This window comes from Dermacentor albipictus, chromosome 6, assembly GCF_038994185.2.
Source record: "Dermacentor albipictus isolate Rhodes 1998 colony chromosome 6, USDA_Dalb.pri_finalv2, whole genome shotgun sequence".
Classification (NCBI taxonomy): domain Eukaryota; kingdom Metazoa; phylum Arthropoda; class Arachnida; order Ixodida; family Ixodidae; genus Dermacentor; species Dermacentor albipictus.
The window spans coordinates 122,707,746-122,725,857 of NC_091826.1; the positions used below are offsets into that span (position 1 = coordinate 122,707,746).

The 18,112-nt window shown below is 44.9% G+C and overlaps 2 protein-coding genes across 2 annotated transcripts in view; one reads left to right on the top strand and one right to left on the bottom strand.

Annotated features, from left to right (window-relative positions):
* Nucleotides 1–14,665, bottom strand: part of Apt1 (Acyl-protein thioesterase 1) — a 44,399-nt gene extending 29,734 nt beyond the window's left edge. The window contains exons 1-4 of the mRNA XM_070541315.1: nucleotides 14,450–14,665; nucleotides 12,123–12,154; nucleotides 7,262–7,327; nucleotides 3,602–3,720 (exon numbers count right to left, since the gene is read on the bottom strand). Of these exons, the coding sequence (XP_070397416.1) occupies nucleotides 3,602–3,720; nucleotides 7,262–7,327; nucleotides 12,123–12,154; nucleotides 14,450–14,521 (289 nt within the window). The 5' untranslated portion in view covers nucleotides 14,522–14,665. The remainder of the gene's footprint in view (nucleotides 1–3,601; nucleotides 3,721–7,261; nucleotides 7,328–12,122; nucleotides 12,155–14,449) is intronic.
* A 681-nt stretch (nucleotides 14,666–15,346) lies between these two features.
* LOC139061360 (uncharacterized) lies at nucleotides 15,347–17,360 on the top strand. Its single transcript, XM_070541314.1, has 2 exons — nucleotides 15,347–15,942; nucleotides 15,998–17,360. The coding sequence occupies exons 1-2, from the start codon at nucleotides 15,628–15,630 to the stop codon at nucleotides 16,808–16,810; spliced, it is 1,128 nt and encodes a 375-aa protein (XP_070397415.1). The 5' UTR covers nucleotides 15,347–15,627; the 3' UTR covers nucleotides 16,811–17,360.
* Nucleotides 17,361–18,112: the final 752 nt, after the last annotated feature.

Sequence of the window (18,112 nt, forward strand, 5' to 3'; positions counted from 1 at the left end):
CAGATGAACAAACTTTTCAGAAATCTCCTGCTGACTTCTTATAGTTTCAATGTAAATATATTTCAGTACTATGAACTTCAGAATACCAAACTTCTTAGAATAATGATTATCATTTGGTTTCCCTGTGATGTTAACAATGCCTCAGTACTATGAACTAATATTCAGAAACCTGGGGATTCTTAGATTTATGTGTATCCTTCATGGCAGCTGAAACAGTAGGCTAGCAGACGACAAGACACAGAGAGTGAACATCGTGGCCCATGGACTTGGGAAAACCTGAGACGGTGCCCAACAAAAAAGAATGCGGGCGAGCGGAGGCAATGACACATCAGGTTTTACGAGTGCATGCTCTGCCCAGGAAAGTGTTGCCTAGCAACGGAGGCACGTCTCTTTTTTTTGCGCTTCTTTCTGCGGCCGTACTAGCTATGTGTGCGGTGAGATGTAACCTCCATGCTCGCGGGGATGCCACACGGTCGCACTTTGCACTTTCCAGCCGGTTTCGCTTATGCGCACTTCCGCTTTGACATAGTTCAGGTGTCTGCTTCCAGCAAGACAGATGCAGTGCCCACGGCAAGAAATGTGAAAAACAAACAAAATGCAAGAAACTGTGTTTGCAGGCGACATGAAGCTACCTTTTTGTCAATAGTTTTCTTGGCATCAGCGTCTGTTTTGCATGCGTAATCCATATTATGCAGAGCTTCAGTGGTGCGTGGTGGCAAAATCTATTAATTTGCTCATCCCGAGAGCCAACAGCGACCTTTTGTGGGTAACTCATATGGTGACGACTCATGAACTGATGAGTTGATGGGCGGAATGGTGAATTTTGGGGGATTCACTATAACGATCTTTCAGAATAACAAACAATTTATCGCGGTCCCCTGAAGTCCATTATTTTGAGATTTCACTGTATTTGCCACATCTGCATCGCCCCCGCTTCGCCACCAGGTGCATGCGTCATCTGCATAGGCACTATGCAATAGCTGCTAATAACAAAATTGGGTAATTACCAGCCTTGCGGCTTTGGCAAGATTACTTTGAGAGTATACGCCAGGAATTTAGTCAATTTAGCCCAAGTGAAATTTTGTTGCAGTTGGCCTTTAAACCACAACCCAACTGCAAAAGTAAAGAACACTTAGTTGAAGCCGGCAACTTTTTTTTTGAGATTGGTGCTGGCATGCAGTGTCTTCTGGCACCTCTTTTGCATTTCACTGATATGTTCGAACCTCATGTCGCTATACCTGCAGCATTCGAAAAAAAAAAAAGCTACATATATATATATCTATAGATAAACACACATACATAGAATACAGCTTAAGTGTGCCTCTGTCCATGTCCTATGGGGTCTGAGTGCTTGTTTCATAACTGTGCCACCAGAGGAGAACAGCTGCTCAGCGACATTCCATGCTACAGAATCATTACAGCTATGAAATGTAGCTAGACTATGTTTTCCTACTCCACAACAAGCAAAGCTTCTTCACCTCAACCTTTCACAACCTCACAAGTACTTGTTGCAACGTGCAGTTTATACATGCAAACTAACATACAACTGCAGCTATTTCGTGCAAGATTCACACAATTCTCAAAGACAGAGCAGTAGGGATCACCAAGTCTTTCTTTCAGCAACACTATGTTTTGTGCCTACAAGTATTAGAAATTGCCCAGTATCAATAAATAACTTTTTAAAGCACATGTCGCACATGTGGAATTGAAGCCACGCAGTGCTCAAGATGAGTCCACCTGGTATGAATTGAGAGACTATCGTTAGTCTTCAGTCATTTTCTTGCTAATCACTTTCATGAAATATGTTGCTCTACACAGCTACGAGTCACAGTGCATCAAAAAGAATCCCCGGGGAAATAATAAGTGTAATGCCATACCATTTCACCAACTGAAATTTCCTGAAAGTTTTGTTAATTTCAGGCTAACTATTAAAAAAAATGCCTTGAATACTAACTGGCTTCAATTATTCAGCTGCAACATGTTCTTTACAGGGATTAAATAATTAATTTGCAAAATTCATTTTAATAGGCCTGAGAGTATCTCAATTTCTAAGATAGAGAGTTTTAGCTTGTCCGCATACATTTGGGTGTTTGCGGATTACCGGGTTACGAGAGCCATGGATGGCAGCGGCAAACCTGGCAGCAACATCTTTTGATGATTTGTTAAACTCAATGCACTTGAAAAATTATTGTGTCCTGTCAACAGTATCTGTAAAGGAAAATGATAAAGGTATGGCACGTTATGATTATGTCGCTTTATATCAGCAGTGAAGTAGAAAAGTTCAAGGGCATTTAAGTTATCCCTACGTGGATGAATGCGAAGGCATTGTGACTACTGCACAATGCTTAAACATTATGCCACAACACAAAGTCATGGGTGTGACTCCCAACAAAGGTCGCGAGTTCGAGTGCCTTAATTAATTCTAGCTTGACTGTGCCTTAATTAACAAAAAAGGCTGTGGGTTCGACTCCCACCAAAGGTTGAACGTACAAGTGCATTAATTAACTATATCTTAATGAACTATGCCTTAATTAATACCAAAGGTGGTGGCTTCGACTCCCACCAAAGCCTGGGGGTTCGTGTGCCTTAATGAACTATATTTTAATTAACTGCATCTTAATTAACCTCACCTTATTTATCACCAAATGTGGTGGGCTTGACTCCTAACAAAGGTCGAGGGATCACCATTGATGGTCAAATTGACAATTATGTCAGATTTTCCGCCTCATGAGCCACATAATCCTTTCACTTTAAAGGGGCCCTGAACCACTCTTTATCGAAGTGGAGAAATACATTTGAAGTGAAGATAGGCTATTTCAGAACTACTTTGCCGCAAAAAGTACTTCAATGCGTTCACCAGAAGCGGAGTTATTGGCAAACACGGCCTCAGCTGTGCTCCCCTTCCTCCTCCAATGCCTTGCACTGCGAAGGCTACGGCGCAGACGTCATTGTGGCACGCAGCTCAAGTTTCCAATTTGGTGCATATGCCACGCTAAATGTAAGCCAAACATGGCTGTCCTCACAGAGCCGTAGTGGGCTTAACCACTGGACGCGTGGTGGCACCTCGCGGCAGCCACAGTGTAACCGAGCGCAGCGACCAATAGCAGCCGTGTATTGGAGTGTGCTTTATGACGAAATAAGGCACACAGAAAAGAGCGAGGATCATGGGGTTTTTGAAACGAGAGCGTTTGAGAAAAAGGTGACTTCACGTTTCGCTTGCGAGCTCCACAGACCGCACATGACAGCAGAACTTGGCTGAGATGTTCACAACAGCGTATGCTACCCGCGGACTATGTTATTTCCCCAAGCCCAAGGGGTGGTTCAGGGCCCCTTTAATAAGCAGGTTAGGGCAGTAATAGCGTTACATGCTATGTGGTTAAACACCATGTCCCCAGATGTCACTACCAGCATTGTTGCTACGGTGCAGCTCTTCGGTAAAGCCGTCCTCCACAAATGCTAATACATTTACGGACAAGCTAAAACTCTCTAAGACCTCCTGATGCCAATAACCTGCTGCTAAAAAAATAACCCATCTATGTTTCACTGCTTTCAAGTTTTACTTAGCCAAGCATGATTGAAGCTCCCTTCCATTGACACCTACTTCCTTCAGCAGCAGCTTTGATGCCAGACTCATCTTCTCTGCCATTGGGGTCCAGAGAGCAGAGGTCGAACCATGCAGTCATTCGCATGCCTCCATTGAGAGTGACAGGGATGACTGGCCTGGAAAATGACAGGCCATACTCTTTATACTGCCACTACAGTACTACATGGTAATATACTGCCAGGTATCTAAATTTAGCAGTACATTCCGAAAAGCCATTCCGGTTATATATACATGCAACTCTAACTAACTGGAAAGTTGTTCCTTATCTAAAGGAGTACTGACACAAGAATCTTGGGTATCACTTTGTTCTCCATGAGGTGGCTGCCTACTATGTGATCGCTGTTTGAGACAAAAGGGCTTGGACTGGTTGGTGAAACATTCTTTAGACAAGGAAAATCCTTTTTAGTGTGCAAACTGTAGGAAGGGAGGGAGAAGGTGACAGGACGGAGTGCTCACGAATGACAAAGTTTATTGCTCAGACAGCGGAAATGTAAGTACGATAGGAGGGGGTGAAATAACAGCGTAGGCACATGTACAAAAACAAGCATCATCTCAAGAGATACTGTATTCACTATCTAGTAAGTTAATATAGAAGGTGCAGTCACACATTTCTTTTCACCTGGATGGCAAATAAGAAAGGCCTAATTTTATGCGCTCTTTTATCACTACTATTTGCCACAACTTGGAAATCGTCAAAACTAGGGGTGCACCTGCACTTGGAACAGTGACTTGCCAGGTGGCTGGCTACAGAGCCGTGCATAATATAGTGTGCTATGTGAGGCAGTTGTTAAAACATCGCCTTGTCTGGCTGATGTGGCAGCAGCCATTCGATAAAGGAATGCGGTAGAGAACTCCCATGGTGCATTTCACATACTTTTTTGAATGTTTCTAACAGTCCGACCTCGAAGTGCAACCTGAGTGCAATCGAAGTGCTACAAAGGGACCTTAGCTTATTTTGTGCCTTGACATCCACTTTTTCAATGATTCTTTTTAGATGATGAGACTCCTTGTGAACACAAGGTATAGCAGAAATCTTCGCCTTGGGTTCATTCTCCAAGGTGGCGTGTCTGGCACTTCTTTCTCCCTTCTTCATATCAGCAAGAAGTGATTCTGCTATGCCCTAGAGCAGGTTGTCAGTGAAGCCTGCAGCTTTTAGTTTTTCAACTTGGCTTTGAAAGCTGGTTTTAACCTGGTGATGGCAAGACCTTGAAAGCGATGCCTTCATGCATGCTTTTGCGATCCCCCCCTTAACAAGCTTCAAATGTGCAAAACTAAAAGGGAGCAGGCTCTTTTGAAAGCGAGGAGCATATTTCCTGCAAGCATGTTGCGAAATGAGCAGAATTTCTAAATCTAAGAACCTAATCTTGTTATTCGTGGGAAACTCGGTTGTCAATGCAAGATCAGTTAAAAATTAAAAATTTAATTATGGGGCTTTATGTGCCTTAACTACAATCTAATTATGAGGCACGCCGTAGTGGGGGACTCTGGAAATTTGGACTAACTGGGGTTCTTTAATGTGCACCTAAATTTAAGTACACAGGTGTTCTCGCATTTTGCCCCCATCAAAATGCAGCTGCTGCGGCTGGTATCCGATCCTGTGACCTTGTGCTTAGCAGCCCAACACCATAGCTACTAAGCAACCACGGCGAGTCCCCCAAGAGTAGCCCTGTTAAAAGAAAAAAAAAATCTAAGGACACCTAAGTACTTCTTATGAGTTGTGAATGCAAAAGCATTAATACCCAATTGAATGCCACTGAGCAGTTCTTTGAGTTATGAGCTCCGCATGGGCAAGCAAGTGCATTGAGATCCTTGGCGCATTTTCATTTGGCTTTACCGAGACACAGAACGCAGGTGAGAGTTTGCGCGGAGAAGGAATGCACGGATAACACAAACATCCGAGAGTGAGGGTGACGTGGCGATGCCCTCTCCTCTCATGTAATGCTGCGACAGCAGGTGTTTCCTTTCGTCTGCTCTGCTCCACCAAGGCCTGGCCCAGCAAGCTCGAGCCAGCACCACCAGTGCGCGAGGCGCGCTTGTGACGTGGTGTCCCAGCCAATGGGAATGTGCTCATGGCGTGGTGCCGCAGCCAAGGGGAAGTTTCGCTGCTACAGATGTTACCAGCTTTTTTGCTCAATGGGCCATTTGACCCTTTTGCATATTAAAAATTTTTTTGACATTCTGCCGGGAATCGCACCGATCCACACGAAATATGAGTAAAAGATTGTCTGCATAGAAACATACCGTATTTACTCGCATAGTGATCGCACGTATTTGTAAAAAAAATTGACGGAAATTCAGGGGTGCGATCATTACACGGGTTAAATTTCCTACGAAAAGAAAAACTTTCTTTGTTCATCCTGCATTTGCTGCGGGATGACAAGCAGGCAGCTGCCACTGTCAGTGTGGGACACCAAAACAAAAATGGCGGCCGGCGGAGCAAGCCAAACGTGCCGAACGAGATTTTTTTTCTTTTCACGAGTACATTACGCGCATTGAAACAGTTTCTTCCATATCAGTAATGAATAATATAGGTTATATCGGCAAGTTTGCGAAAATAACGTAGCCATGTCCACTTTGAGGGGACAGAAACAGAGATGGGCGCACTTAGCTGCCAATGACATAGAAACACATGGCGGGCATGTTGCGGAAACTGCGGCATTTGTCTTCACTGCTATCCTAAACGGCACGTTTCTGCTAAGGGCAGACGCATATCTTAGTTCCGTAACAAGTGCCGGCATATGAATAGGGTACACTTCTCACGTATCAGTCTAAATAAACGTGGCCACTGTCATTGCCGCTCGCGATTTGTTGCGTGCCCGCGAGTGCAGACGAGAAGAATCGAAAAACGCCCTTTATGTTGTTGTTGACCAAACCATATGAAGCCTACAAATGATAAAGCAGAGGCAAGTTTGGTTGTAGCTTTTTTTTTCATGGAAGTGCAGAAAGTGATGAAAGGAATGAAATGGGGCATCTGCTTAAGAATGTTGGGTGCTTGCAGATTGCTTGGTATGTCCTCAAGAGTCGTTCACGTAGCATTCGACAGATGGTAAGCGCGATCATCATTAGCTAGACTTGGCACAGGACATATCGCTGCGACAAGTTCAGGGTGTGATCATTACACGAGTGCGATCATTATGCGAGTAAATACGGTACTTTAAGGGCAGTTGTCCCACCAAGGTTAGCCTTCGGACACCGTTCTTTTCACCTGTGCGCCTCCGGGTTCCAGACATGTTAAACTTAGTCCTCTGTTGTAGCTTTGCAGAACACATAGCGCCCCTCTCACCTTTTCTCTTCTGCCATACTCTCACATGTGCAATGTGTTCAGCTTTCAGCAGCAAGGTCATATGGTGTGGCCAGTGACTACTGCACTGACCAACATCAACTGCCTTGGCCACTGTAGCACCACATGACTCTTTGGCCTTTGGTTTCCCCTTTGTAACCAGTGGGCCTCCTTCAAGCCCAGTCATGCTACACTTGGTGTGCGTTTTGAATTCTTTGCACTGAAATGTGCCATAAACAATAACTATTTTTCTGCTCTAAAGGAACTGAGGCTTCATAGCATAATTAACTATTCTACGGCAATCCATTAAAGAAAGATTGTGTCAGTACTCATTTAGTAAACAAGAGCAGAACAAAGAACGAGGTGCTAAAACTCACGCTGTAGGGCATATGTACTTGACATGTGGCTGACGTATTGCTTCAAATACTGATGACCAGCCCAACCTGCACCACCGAGAAGTAAATACATTCAGAGACATATGCATAGCATAAAATGCATGTTTTTGCAGGGTAGCCAATGTGCTATTAATAGCAGCTGTGGGGGAAGTATGGGTTCATTTTTACTGATGCTCCTGAGTTATATATATAAAGCCAATAGATACTGATGCCAATGAAGGCATAGAAGAAATTATTTCCTGTTTCTAACTGAAATGTAGAAATTATAAGATAAAGAAAAAGTAAGCGTACAAAAATAAAAGAACAAGAAAAGAAAGAAACAACTTGCAGCCAGTAGGAGCAGACAACTCTCTGGGGCCACCGGTGGCAAGTTGTTTTTTTTTGTCCACTTTCATTTCCCTAATGATTTCTGCATTTCAATTAAAAATTGCAAATAATTTCCCGTAGGCTTTCTTTGACCTCATACTGTAGTGACTAAAAAACTTGATCCGCTGTTTCCTGCCTTCTTCACTGTTTGACTGTTTGTCTAATTATATATATATATATATATATATATATATATATATATATATATATATATATATATAGAGAGAGAGAGAGAGAGAGAGCTCTCACAGATATTTGGACACACAAACTGCGAGGATGTTTTGGGTTCACACTAACCATTGCAATTAAAATAAGTATGCTGTTTGCTGTGTTATGGTATGGAAGCTGGAAAATGTAGAGAGCTTCACAAATGAGAATTTTGAGTCGGGCCATCACTAAAGTATGTAAGTGTGGCATGGGATGTTTATGCAACAGCCATTATAGATATGTGGTTGCTAAGTGCCACTAAATATCAAGATGGGCACATCTTTTACTTCACCTTTTGCTCTAGTGTCATGACAGTCATGTATTGCCATGTATTATTAGAATCCAGATAAACAAAATTTTAAAACATCTTTAGTTTGCGGTTGAGCTTCTCCAGCCACAATTCTAATGAAAGCCAAACTTAAACCTTTAGCAAGGAGGAAATTCACCAGACCCCCACCCTCTATTAATATATATATATTTTTAATTTGGTAACGATAACTAGGCTATGAAAACAACTTGGGGTTGATATTAAGCCTGTGCTCATGAGCATAGTCTTAGACATTTGTTTTCTTATAGCGCTAAAGGCCAACTGGAACAAAATATAAATTTGAGTAAACATGCTATCCATGAATAGTATATGCTACAATCAAAGCAATCTTGCCGTAGGGTTGTAATTATTTTTCTCTACTAATTGCCTTAAACAGCACTTTGGCAGACAATGCAGGCACCTCGTGGATAGCAGCCGTGAAGCAAATCCCACACTGCTGCCTCCGGAATTTTTTTTTAGTGTGCCGCAGACGCTGCCCAATCTTAGATTTCAATCATGCTAATAAGTACTGCTGGTTCTGAACGTTAGGATTCTGCATCAGTTTCAGCAAGTGCTCATAGGAGCATTTCCTTAGTTTCAGCCACACAAAAATTAATTTCTTTTTTTTCAAACGTATGCATGTATTGCATATGTTTACACTCCCCCCCCCCCCCCCCCACTCCCTCTGAGGTGATGGTATTTTTGGAGTTGCTGCCACACATACAAATTGTCATTTGGTTTGATGATGATGATGATAGGTGTGCCTTACAACACACAAATTACAAATTCCTTGCTTCAAGATTATGAGCGAAACGAGAACGAGAACAAGGTAAAAGCAGAAGCCAACGATTTTGACAAATGGACTTGTAATTTTTCAAGGATGCCTTGAAAAAGACAAGTCCACTTGTCGAAATACCTTGTTCTCGTTTTGCTCGTCATCTTGAATTTCCATCTCCCACCTTCTCCGTGCTTTACCTGCTTCAAGATTGTTTCTTTATCAGTTGTGCTATGTAATATGGTTCCCCCCTTTTTTTCTGTCAGCTTTTCACTGTTTCATTGAGCATTTAACGATCTGCTCTTTCATGAAGCTATCTTGCTTGCTGTATGAGGACATATTTGATTTCTACATATTTCATATCATGCGAATAGCACATGCACAGTAGTAGATATATGGAAGTTTCAACAAGCTTATACATGCCCAATCCCACTTCAACCACAGAATTCCCAGTACAGGATAAATTAGCAAATGTGAAATACTAACATATTGCATTTGCATTATAGCCCCACAGTTGTACACCTCGCTAACTTCTTACAAAAGGAACAGTGCGACTATTGGCACAAATTAATTTTTTTTTGCATAAATTTTTTTTTTTACTATGGAGCTGACCACTTTTTTCAGTCGCTGCATAAAATGAAACTTCCACAGCAGCTCCCATAGAGGGCTAACAGGAAACGCTGTGCCTGCTGTGTTGGAGTCCTCCAAGTCGCAGGTTCCACAGTGCTGTCAAAGATGACACAGAGATAATTAGACCAGAATAAGGTGCAGCTATTTTCTTGGAGCCGGCAGCACTTCTGAATTGTGGCCAAAATTATTTATACCAGTTTCGTTAAGTTCCTACCGGCTGACGTAGACAATACCGACAAATACAACACGTGCTCATGGCTGCGCCACTACCATGCGAGGAGTGAGAGATGACGCACCTACTATAAATAACCTGTATAAAGAAATCCAGAGAAAAGACGGGGAATGTGGGAGATGGCAATTCAAGACAATGAGCAAAACGTGAACAAGGTGAATGCAGGAGCCAACGTTTCGACAAGTGGACTTCGTCTTCTTCAAGGCGACATATGCTTTCCTCGCCACAGTATATATAGGTGGGGTTCTTCTAAAGGGGAGGGGGTGTGAGGCGGGAAAGTGCGAAAACGAGAGAAAGTGTGTTAGCGTGTCGAATTAGTAAAGGAACGCTGTGTACAAGGTCAAAGCCAGGACCCCCCCCTCCCCTCACCCCAGTCTGTCAACACATGCGCGTTAGCCGGCGTGTCAAGGGCGTCTGACACGTGGAATTGACAGTCGGAATTGGCGAAGAGACAGCCCACATTAGTATCTGACAGACCGCCGGCCTTTATAACAAAATATTATAATGCACTCCCAAACATACACAACATCCTAAGAAAATACCACGCAGTATTATCAAGTAACGAGCGTCTCGAAAAGCGTTCCCGGATGTACCCAGGGTTACGTATCGCCGAAACAGGAACTTTAAAGACATGTTAGTGCACGCAAAAGTCAGCCAGCAGCATTCCCCCGTAATAAAAGCATGTTGTTGCCCTAGGTGCAAAACCTGCAGGCACCTTCAAAGTGACATTAAAATTAAAAGCACCGCAAATAATTATACACATGAAGTCAAATCTAGCTTCACTTGCACAAGTTCGGTTGTGATTTATATGCTTGAATGTTCCTTCCGAAAGAAACAATATATCGGTGAAACAGGACAATCAATGAACGTCAGATTAAACGGACATTGCGCGAACACAGCTAAAAAGCTTCCCAAAGCCGTCGCTGAGCATTTCAACCAACCAGGTCATAACTTCGATGAACTTAAACTCTACATCTTACAGTCAAATTTCCGTTCTGAACGGGAAAGAAAATACAGAGAATCATACCTTATCCATAAGTTCAAGACATTGCAACCAATAGGCATAAACGTTTCAAAGGGAGCTTTAGAATCCATTCGCTATGCTAAACCTCAAGCTATAGGCAACAATACTTAGTTTGATTTCTTGGCGTATCCCCCCCCCCTTTTTCTTTTTCTTCCCTTCTTACTTATTTATTTATTTATTTTTTTGTCAGCCGGCGTGTCAGACGCCCTTGACACGCCGGCTAACGCGCGTGTGTTGACAGACTGGGGTGAGGGGAGGGGGGGTCCTGGCTTTGACCTTGTACACAGCGTTCCTTTACTAATTCGACACGCTAACACACTTTCCCTCGTTTTCGCACCCTCCCGCCTCACACCCCCTCCCCTTTAGAAGAAGCCCACCTACATATACTGTGGCGAGGAAAGCATATGTCGCCTTGAAGAAGACAAGTCCACTAGTCGAAACGTTGGCTCCTGCATTCACCTTGTTCACATTTTGCTCACTGTATAAAGAAAGATTCCTTATGTCCCCGCAGAATATTTTTTTAAAGTATGTATTGTGAACGCCTCTACAGCAAAGACCACTGCAATGAATCTGTCTCTACAACGAATAAACCTCGGTGTTCGTGATGGCTGGTTTGTGGCTTCACAATGGGCACACATAGTGGCTCTGCCAGCGCCGAGATGCGCTGTGGAGTTGCTGCTTCACACGCACAGGTTCAGTCCATATGGCACGGGTATGTACATCTACTTGTCAACGAAGCAAGCCCGATGCAGAGAAAGGAGATAGTTTTTCGGCCTGTGAACTATTAAAAGGCAAACAAATAAGGCATGCCACAATTATAGATGTTTTACGGACTAATTATGATTAGAAAAATGCAATTGTATTGCAAAATATGAGAGAAAATAAAACAGCCCCAAGTGCAAGAGTTCCTTTGGGAGTTATGAGAATGTAAAGAGTCACTGTTGGCTGCAAATAAATATACGAAACACAGTGGCCAAGAGATATGCCATAACAGGGGCTCAGAATTAATTTTCGGGTACGTTAACATGCACGAAAAGTACGGTACACAAACATTTATGTATTCCAATCTTACTGGAATGCAGCCACGGCAGAGAGGAATCGAGCCAGTCACTACGTACACAGCAGCAGAATGCCATAACCACTATGTCACTGTGGTACACTTGGTATCACTGTGGTACATCTACTTGAAGGTATCGATGCAGATTCATTTCAATGAGAATCGAAAACAGCTGCGCAATACGGGCATGCGTTTCATAATCATGCGTGCAGGACAAAATATCTGCAGAGTTAAACGTGCCTCACCCTGTATCTCCCAGGCCATGAAGAAAGATAACCTGAAAGAGTGAAAAAAATGTACAGTTCTGCAAAATGTCTCGTTTGTGCCTTGTTAGCAGAATGGTAATATAAAACTGAATTTCAGGTTTCTTTTTTCCTTTACGCCTCACAACATGTCCAAGCATTCATGCTACAAAATTTTGCTCGCAATAAGACGCTTTTCCACAATTCTCACTTAGTTCTGTTTTTAAGTTAACTCAATAGAGAGTTTTAGAATTGGGGGCGCAAGGCTCTGGGCCCCCAAGCCGCGTTGCGTCGGTTGCTCTTGGGTCTAGGTGAGCAGAAGAGTTTGAGGATTGGGTCGAACGCAGATAGCGTTGGGCTGAGCGCTCGGGGCGCCGCAGTGTAGAAAATAGAAAGGTGCTTGAAAGAAAAAAAAATTAACCTCTTTTGTTACAAGTGAAAACAAACAGAATACATTTTTGAGCAAAAAGAATGAACAATAAAATGTAAGAAACTGTGTTAGTACCAGTTAGCATTAGGAATTAAGTGCACGATTCTAAGTTAAGCAAAGCCAATCGAAGCCAAGTGCTCTTAGTTGGTGTTTTTTTGTGACGCGCTGCGAAAATCTGCGAGTTCACCCGTGTGAAATGGCGAAAATCAGTCGAAGTAAATAAAGTTTGCTCTGCGACCATCTGCTGTACGCCATCGCTGTAACCCGCGAGGGCGGCCCAAGACGGCTTGGGGGCCCACGCTAGTTTTCGATTCTTGGGTCTTGGGTTAACGCGAACGCAAGAACACAAGACTGGCTTGGGTTCTGCGCATGCGCACTTGTCGCGCGCAATTTTCTTGGGTCCCCAAGCCGCTTGGGCCCCCAATTCTAAAACTCTCTATTAATAGAGAGTTTTAGAATTGGGGGCGCAAGGCTCTGGGCCCCCAAGCCGCGTTGCGTCGGTTGCTCTTGGGTCTATGTGAGCAGCAGAGTTTGAGGATTGGGTTGAACGCAGACAGCGTTGGGTTGAGCGCTCGGGGCGCCGCAGTGTGGAAAATAGAAAGGTGCTTGAAAGAAAAAACAATGAACCACTTTTCTTACACGTGAAAACAAACAGAATGCATTTTTGAGCAAGAAGAACAAACAATAAAATGTAAGAAACTGTGTTAGTACCGGTTAGCATTGCGAATTAAGTGTGCGATTCTAAGCCAAGTAAAGCCAATCGAAGCAAAGTACTCTTAGTTGGTGTTTTCTTGTGACGCGCTGCGAAAAAACTGCGAGTTCACCCATGTGAAATGACGAAAATCAGTTGAAGTAAATAACGTATGCTCTGCGACCATCTGCTGTACGCCATCGCTGTCACCCACGAGGGCGGCCCAAGACGGCTTGGGGGCCCACGCTAGTTTTCGATTCTTGGGTCTTGGGTTAACGCGAACGCAAGAACGCAAGACTGGCTTGGGTTCTGCGCATGCGCACTTGTGGCGCGCAATTTTCTTGGGTCCCCAAGCCGCTTGGGCCCCCAATTCTAAAACTCTCTAATCTTAAGATTGCCGAATCACTCGTGCTTCAAAGTTTACATTTGGATAAGCGTTGCTCATTTTCTTCCGACTTCTAATAACTAGAGACTTAACAAAAAAAAACGTGAAAAAAAGGGGGGGGGGCAATACGCGCAAAGAGGTTCAATCAGTCTGTGCGCGCCGTTCCCCCCACAGCTATCGACCATTCTCAGACTGAAAAACTGCTCACCTTCCGGTTCTTACTTTTATTATGATTTTTTTTCTCCTGTTGGCATGGAGAGGCAATGGCTCTATGTGATTTCATGGTTTCGCGTAATTACAAAGTGCCTACACTCAGTGTCAACTAGGAGGTTGCGAACAGAATTTAACTAAGCGACGTCGGCTCGTGCGATCGGTATCACCAAGCCTGAATTAGAAATGTGTGCCGACACGCAGCGCAAGCTTGTCCGCTTACACGCTACTGCGCCTCCCAGCAGCACGCCAAGTGTGCTCCTCGTATCGATTTTGCCAGCTTTCCATTTCAGAGCGCGACCTTTCCGTATTTCAAGCACTCCACGCAACGTGTGAAAACGTGTCGGTTAAGTGGGCGATCGCTGCGTGCAGTACGTCTACACAGGAAGGGTGTTTTTAGCGAGCAACACGACAGCTTTCGGCGTACCGCACTGGTCGTACCTAACCGGAAACTTCTGATCGGAATTACGATCGCAGCGGACGAACGGAACACTCGTTCCGTTTTCGCACTTTCACTGCAGCGTCAAATGATGACGGCCGAGCAGCGGAGAAACGGGCATGACACAATCGATACAACAAAACTCGGAAGTTTGATTAGTATAAGCCTAACTTACAGTGGCGGTGTGCTTGGCAGTGGCGGCTACGATCACGGGTGACGGCATGGCGGACGCCGTGTTTCCTCCCATAAACAGGAGAAGCCTCTGATGGTGAAGACCCAGGCGCGCTCAGTCAAGCCAGGTTCAACGACGCCGGCGGCAAACACATGTACGGCTTGCGGTACACAGCCGACACGGGCACAGCTTCCAGCACTTCGGCGCTCCCAGCGCAGCTGGCGGAGGACGCGGTAGAGCGCTACGCAGCCTCCGAGATTCGCATGGCAAAAATTTCGGAGGCCACAAAATAAACGGTGCACTGCGGCGGAAAACACCGTAAGACAAAATTTAATAATGTCGACGAGTTCGTTCGTTCTCAATTTTCAGGAACATGCTGCAAATCCCTATCGCCACTTTTATGTTTTCACGTGTAGTTTCGTTCGCTCTTCAGGCAAACGTGGCAAAGCATCCAAACATTTACGAAATGAGGAAATGCTCTCATAGCAGAAGCGCTCATCAATCCTGAATAAAAATTTTCAGAAAACTAAAGAGACAGCTGGAATTGTAATGATACTATGGCTAGTGGTAGAAATGCGTGGTTTGAACGGCAGCGCAAATCACACATGCACGCAGAGAAGGACCACTAAAATACGAAAGTTGAAAGCAGAATTTTCATACCAGGCGTTTCTACGAATACCTTAAGCAATATTTAAAAATAGCAGTCTTGAAATAAAAGGACGGTTTATTCGGAGACATACCGCCGTGGTGGCGACCATGTAGCGACTGGTGATAATTAGTCGCTAATTAACAAAAATAATGAACTAACTTCTAAACTTTTCGTTTCAGTGGGCTTTGAAGCGAGCGCTCCGTACAAGCCATATCGATTTTTTGGAAATGGCAAAATGCAGTTACCCCCCAGGTAGCACACAAAGTCCTCAAAACGTCGTATTAATGGAATCAACGCCTCAAACAGATTTTTGCCCAAACTCGACGCATTAAAAACATCGCAAGCAGAATAGCTTATATAGGGTGTATGCACGAAATCAGGCGGCGCGGTGCATTGTGGGTGAGCGGCCATCTTGTAGTACTCCTTAGCAGACGCCCGCTGTAGCCTCCGCAACCGCTAGTGCAGCATGCTGCGACGATAAATGGAATCACCGCTCCAGTGACGCGCTGCAAGTTGCCTGTTCACAAAGACAATGACTTCAGTTGTTAGAGACTATGCAGCAACGTTATCTGAACGTGACAGACAACGTTACGAGATCAAGACAAAAGCAATTGGCATGGACCCTTTTACGATGCGTGCAAGCGACTGCATCAAAGACATTGGCTTGTGGCCGTGCGTGGATAGCTCAGACATCTACGAATTCTTGGTTCTGAGGACCAGCTTCACGACGCGTAAGCAGTTGAAGTCGCGGAAGGCGCTGGAGGCCCACAATTTTGTGACGAGCGGCTGGGTGCACGAGCCGTCTGTGAAGGTGGTGTCTGCCGATACCATAATCATCATAACAAAGGTAAGGCGTCCTCTTTTGCACCATAACATGTGCTGATGCCGCGTTTTATTCGCAGGTAAACCACTCGCAGAGCCTCAACCAGGCTCCGCTAACAGTGTGGGTGTTGGCCAGGAGCGACGGCGACATAAACGCTGCGCACTGCACTTGCATGGCAGGGAACGGCGAGGCCTGCGCTCATGTTGCCGCCGTTCTTTTTTTCCTCGAGTACGGTGTGCGTGGACGGCAAGAACGGTCTTGCACTGACATCGCAAATGCCTGGCTTCCAGCCCACGTACGAAAAGTGGAAGTGCGGCCCGTTGCTGCCATGGATTTCGCGTCGAGTGCGCGGAAGAAACGTCGGCTCGATTGTGAAGGAACTTCAGTTTGTGCAGCCAGTGTGACCGCGCGTACTAAGGCCCCTGCTCCAACGAAAGAAGAGTGGAACAGCTTCTTTGGCCATCTTTTAAACTCCGGACATCGGCCAGTCGTGGTGAGCACGGACCCCACGTACAGCGACATGTATGTGCCTGCGGCAAGAGCCTGCAATGGTGCAGACTTGCGTCGACTGTACGACCGCAGTGCACAGAGCTTGTCTTATGACCAGCTGGCACGACGCTGCAGTGTTGTTTACAGTAAGCTGCAGATTAGTGACGATGCAGTCAGCAGCATAGAGGCAAGGACTAGGCAACAGTCGATGAGTACTCGATGGTTTGCATACAGGGCTGGCCGTATCACAGCGTCCACATTGTACGACGTCTGTCATACAAGACTGGAGGTGCCTTCAATAAGCTTACTGAAGCGCATTTGCTACCGAGGCCAACCGAGGCCAACCATAATTTATTTAAATATTGAGGAAAACGTAGTTGCATGGAGCGCTGTTAGCGTTTAGAAAACGTTTAGAAAACGTTTAGAAAACGTTTTCAATAGTCTGGCCGTATCTGTTCAGTTAGCGTGCTAGGTTTTCGACGGCGCCGTCCTTGGCTGGATATTTCTCAATTTATCAAGCGGCACTCGTGTCAATTGCTGCAGCTGTATTCGCCCTGCATTAGCATGAACTCGGCTAGGAAAAAGAATCCCTTTGTGGTGTTTACCTCACGTGAGAATAGACGAACGATTGCAAACGAACTTGACACTGCAACAGGCCACGAAGGAGTGGAGCGCGCGCGCAGTAACATTGAAACCGCTCTTTTTGACGCGGACAACGGCTCCACACCGACTTCGGAAGAGCACTGCCGGTCAGTAGACCATGCGGGTGTTAATGCTGATTCTGACAGTGTATCCTCTACTTCAATAGCTTTGGCTTTTTTATAAGCTTTATCATCATTCAATTCTTTCTGACGATTTCTTTCAGTGCGCTGCAGTAATTTTTTTGTCATGACCACTTGTACAAATGTGAAGCGATCGATATGTCACTCTCGTCGTTTTGCACATTCGTTAATACCGCGCACTATCGTAGAATGGAAAAACTTGCCATCGCACGTAGGAACTGAAGGATACGCTCCGCTCAGTGTGTATACACTCCGGGCACTCCGCTCAGTGTGTGTATACACACACTGAGCGGAGTGCCCGACCTAATCGATTTGTTTTCTTTCTACGCATTTTTTTCAGTTTCTTACACAATGAGATGTATTTTACAGATGGCATGATAATCATTCCCCTGTTCCATTTTGTAAGCATCCTCATGCGGTGTATTTATAAGGCGTTTTTCTATATTACGCACGAACCTAGGGATCGAGTTAAAGAGCGAACATCACTTTCGATGGCACCGAAGGAATGCATCGGTACATCCGTTAATATACGAACGGTACTCTGCAGAAAGTGTTGCGGTGAATTCTACTGTGAGCACAATGTATACAAAAACAATGTGCAGAAACCACCGTCGATGAATGTCGGTACAAGCGAATGGCCCGAACGAACGAGCGAACGAAAGAACGATAGAGAGTGGCCGAAATTTTGGCGGCGAGCTCCACCACTGGAAAAGCTGGCGCCACTATCGGCGTGACGTGGCATGAGGGATCACGTGGACACAGCGGCCGCGTCGGCTGCTTCGGAAGCGCCGAAGCGAGCTGAAAACGAAAGTTTAAAGTCCCACCTGCGCCGCGGTTCTGATTAAGTGGTGATGCTTTCCCGCCTTGGGTGTCTGCTTGACAACATTTCAAAGTACTATAATAGGTATTGGCTGCCTTTGGAG

Bases quoted from the DNA above. Each gene is read 5' to 3' on its own strand.
- LOC139061360 (XM_070541314.1), top strand. From the start codon at position 15,628: ATGACTTCAGTTGTTAGAGACTATGCAGCAACGTTATCTGAACGTGAC. The intron at 15,943-15,997 runs GTAAGGCGTCCT...TTTTATTCGCAG, and splicing joins CCATAATCATCATAACAAAG to GTAAACCACTCGCAGAGCCT.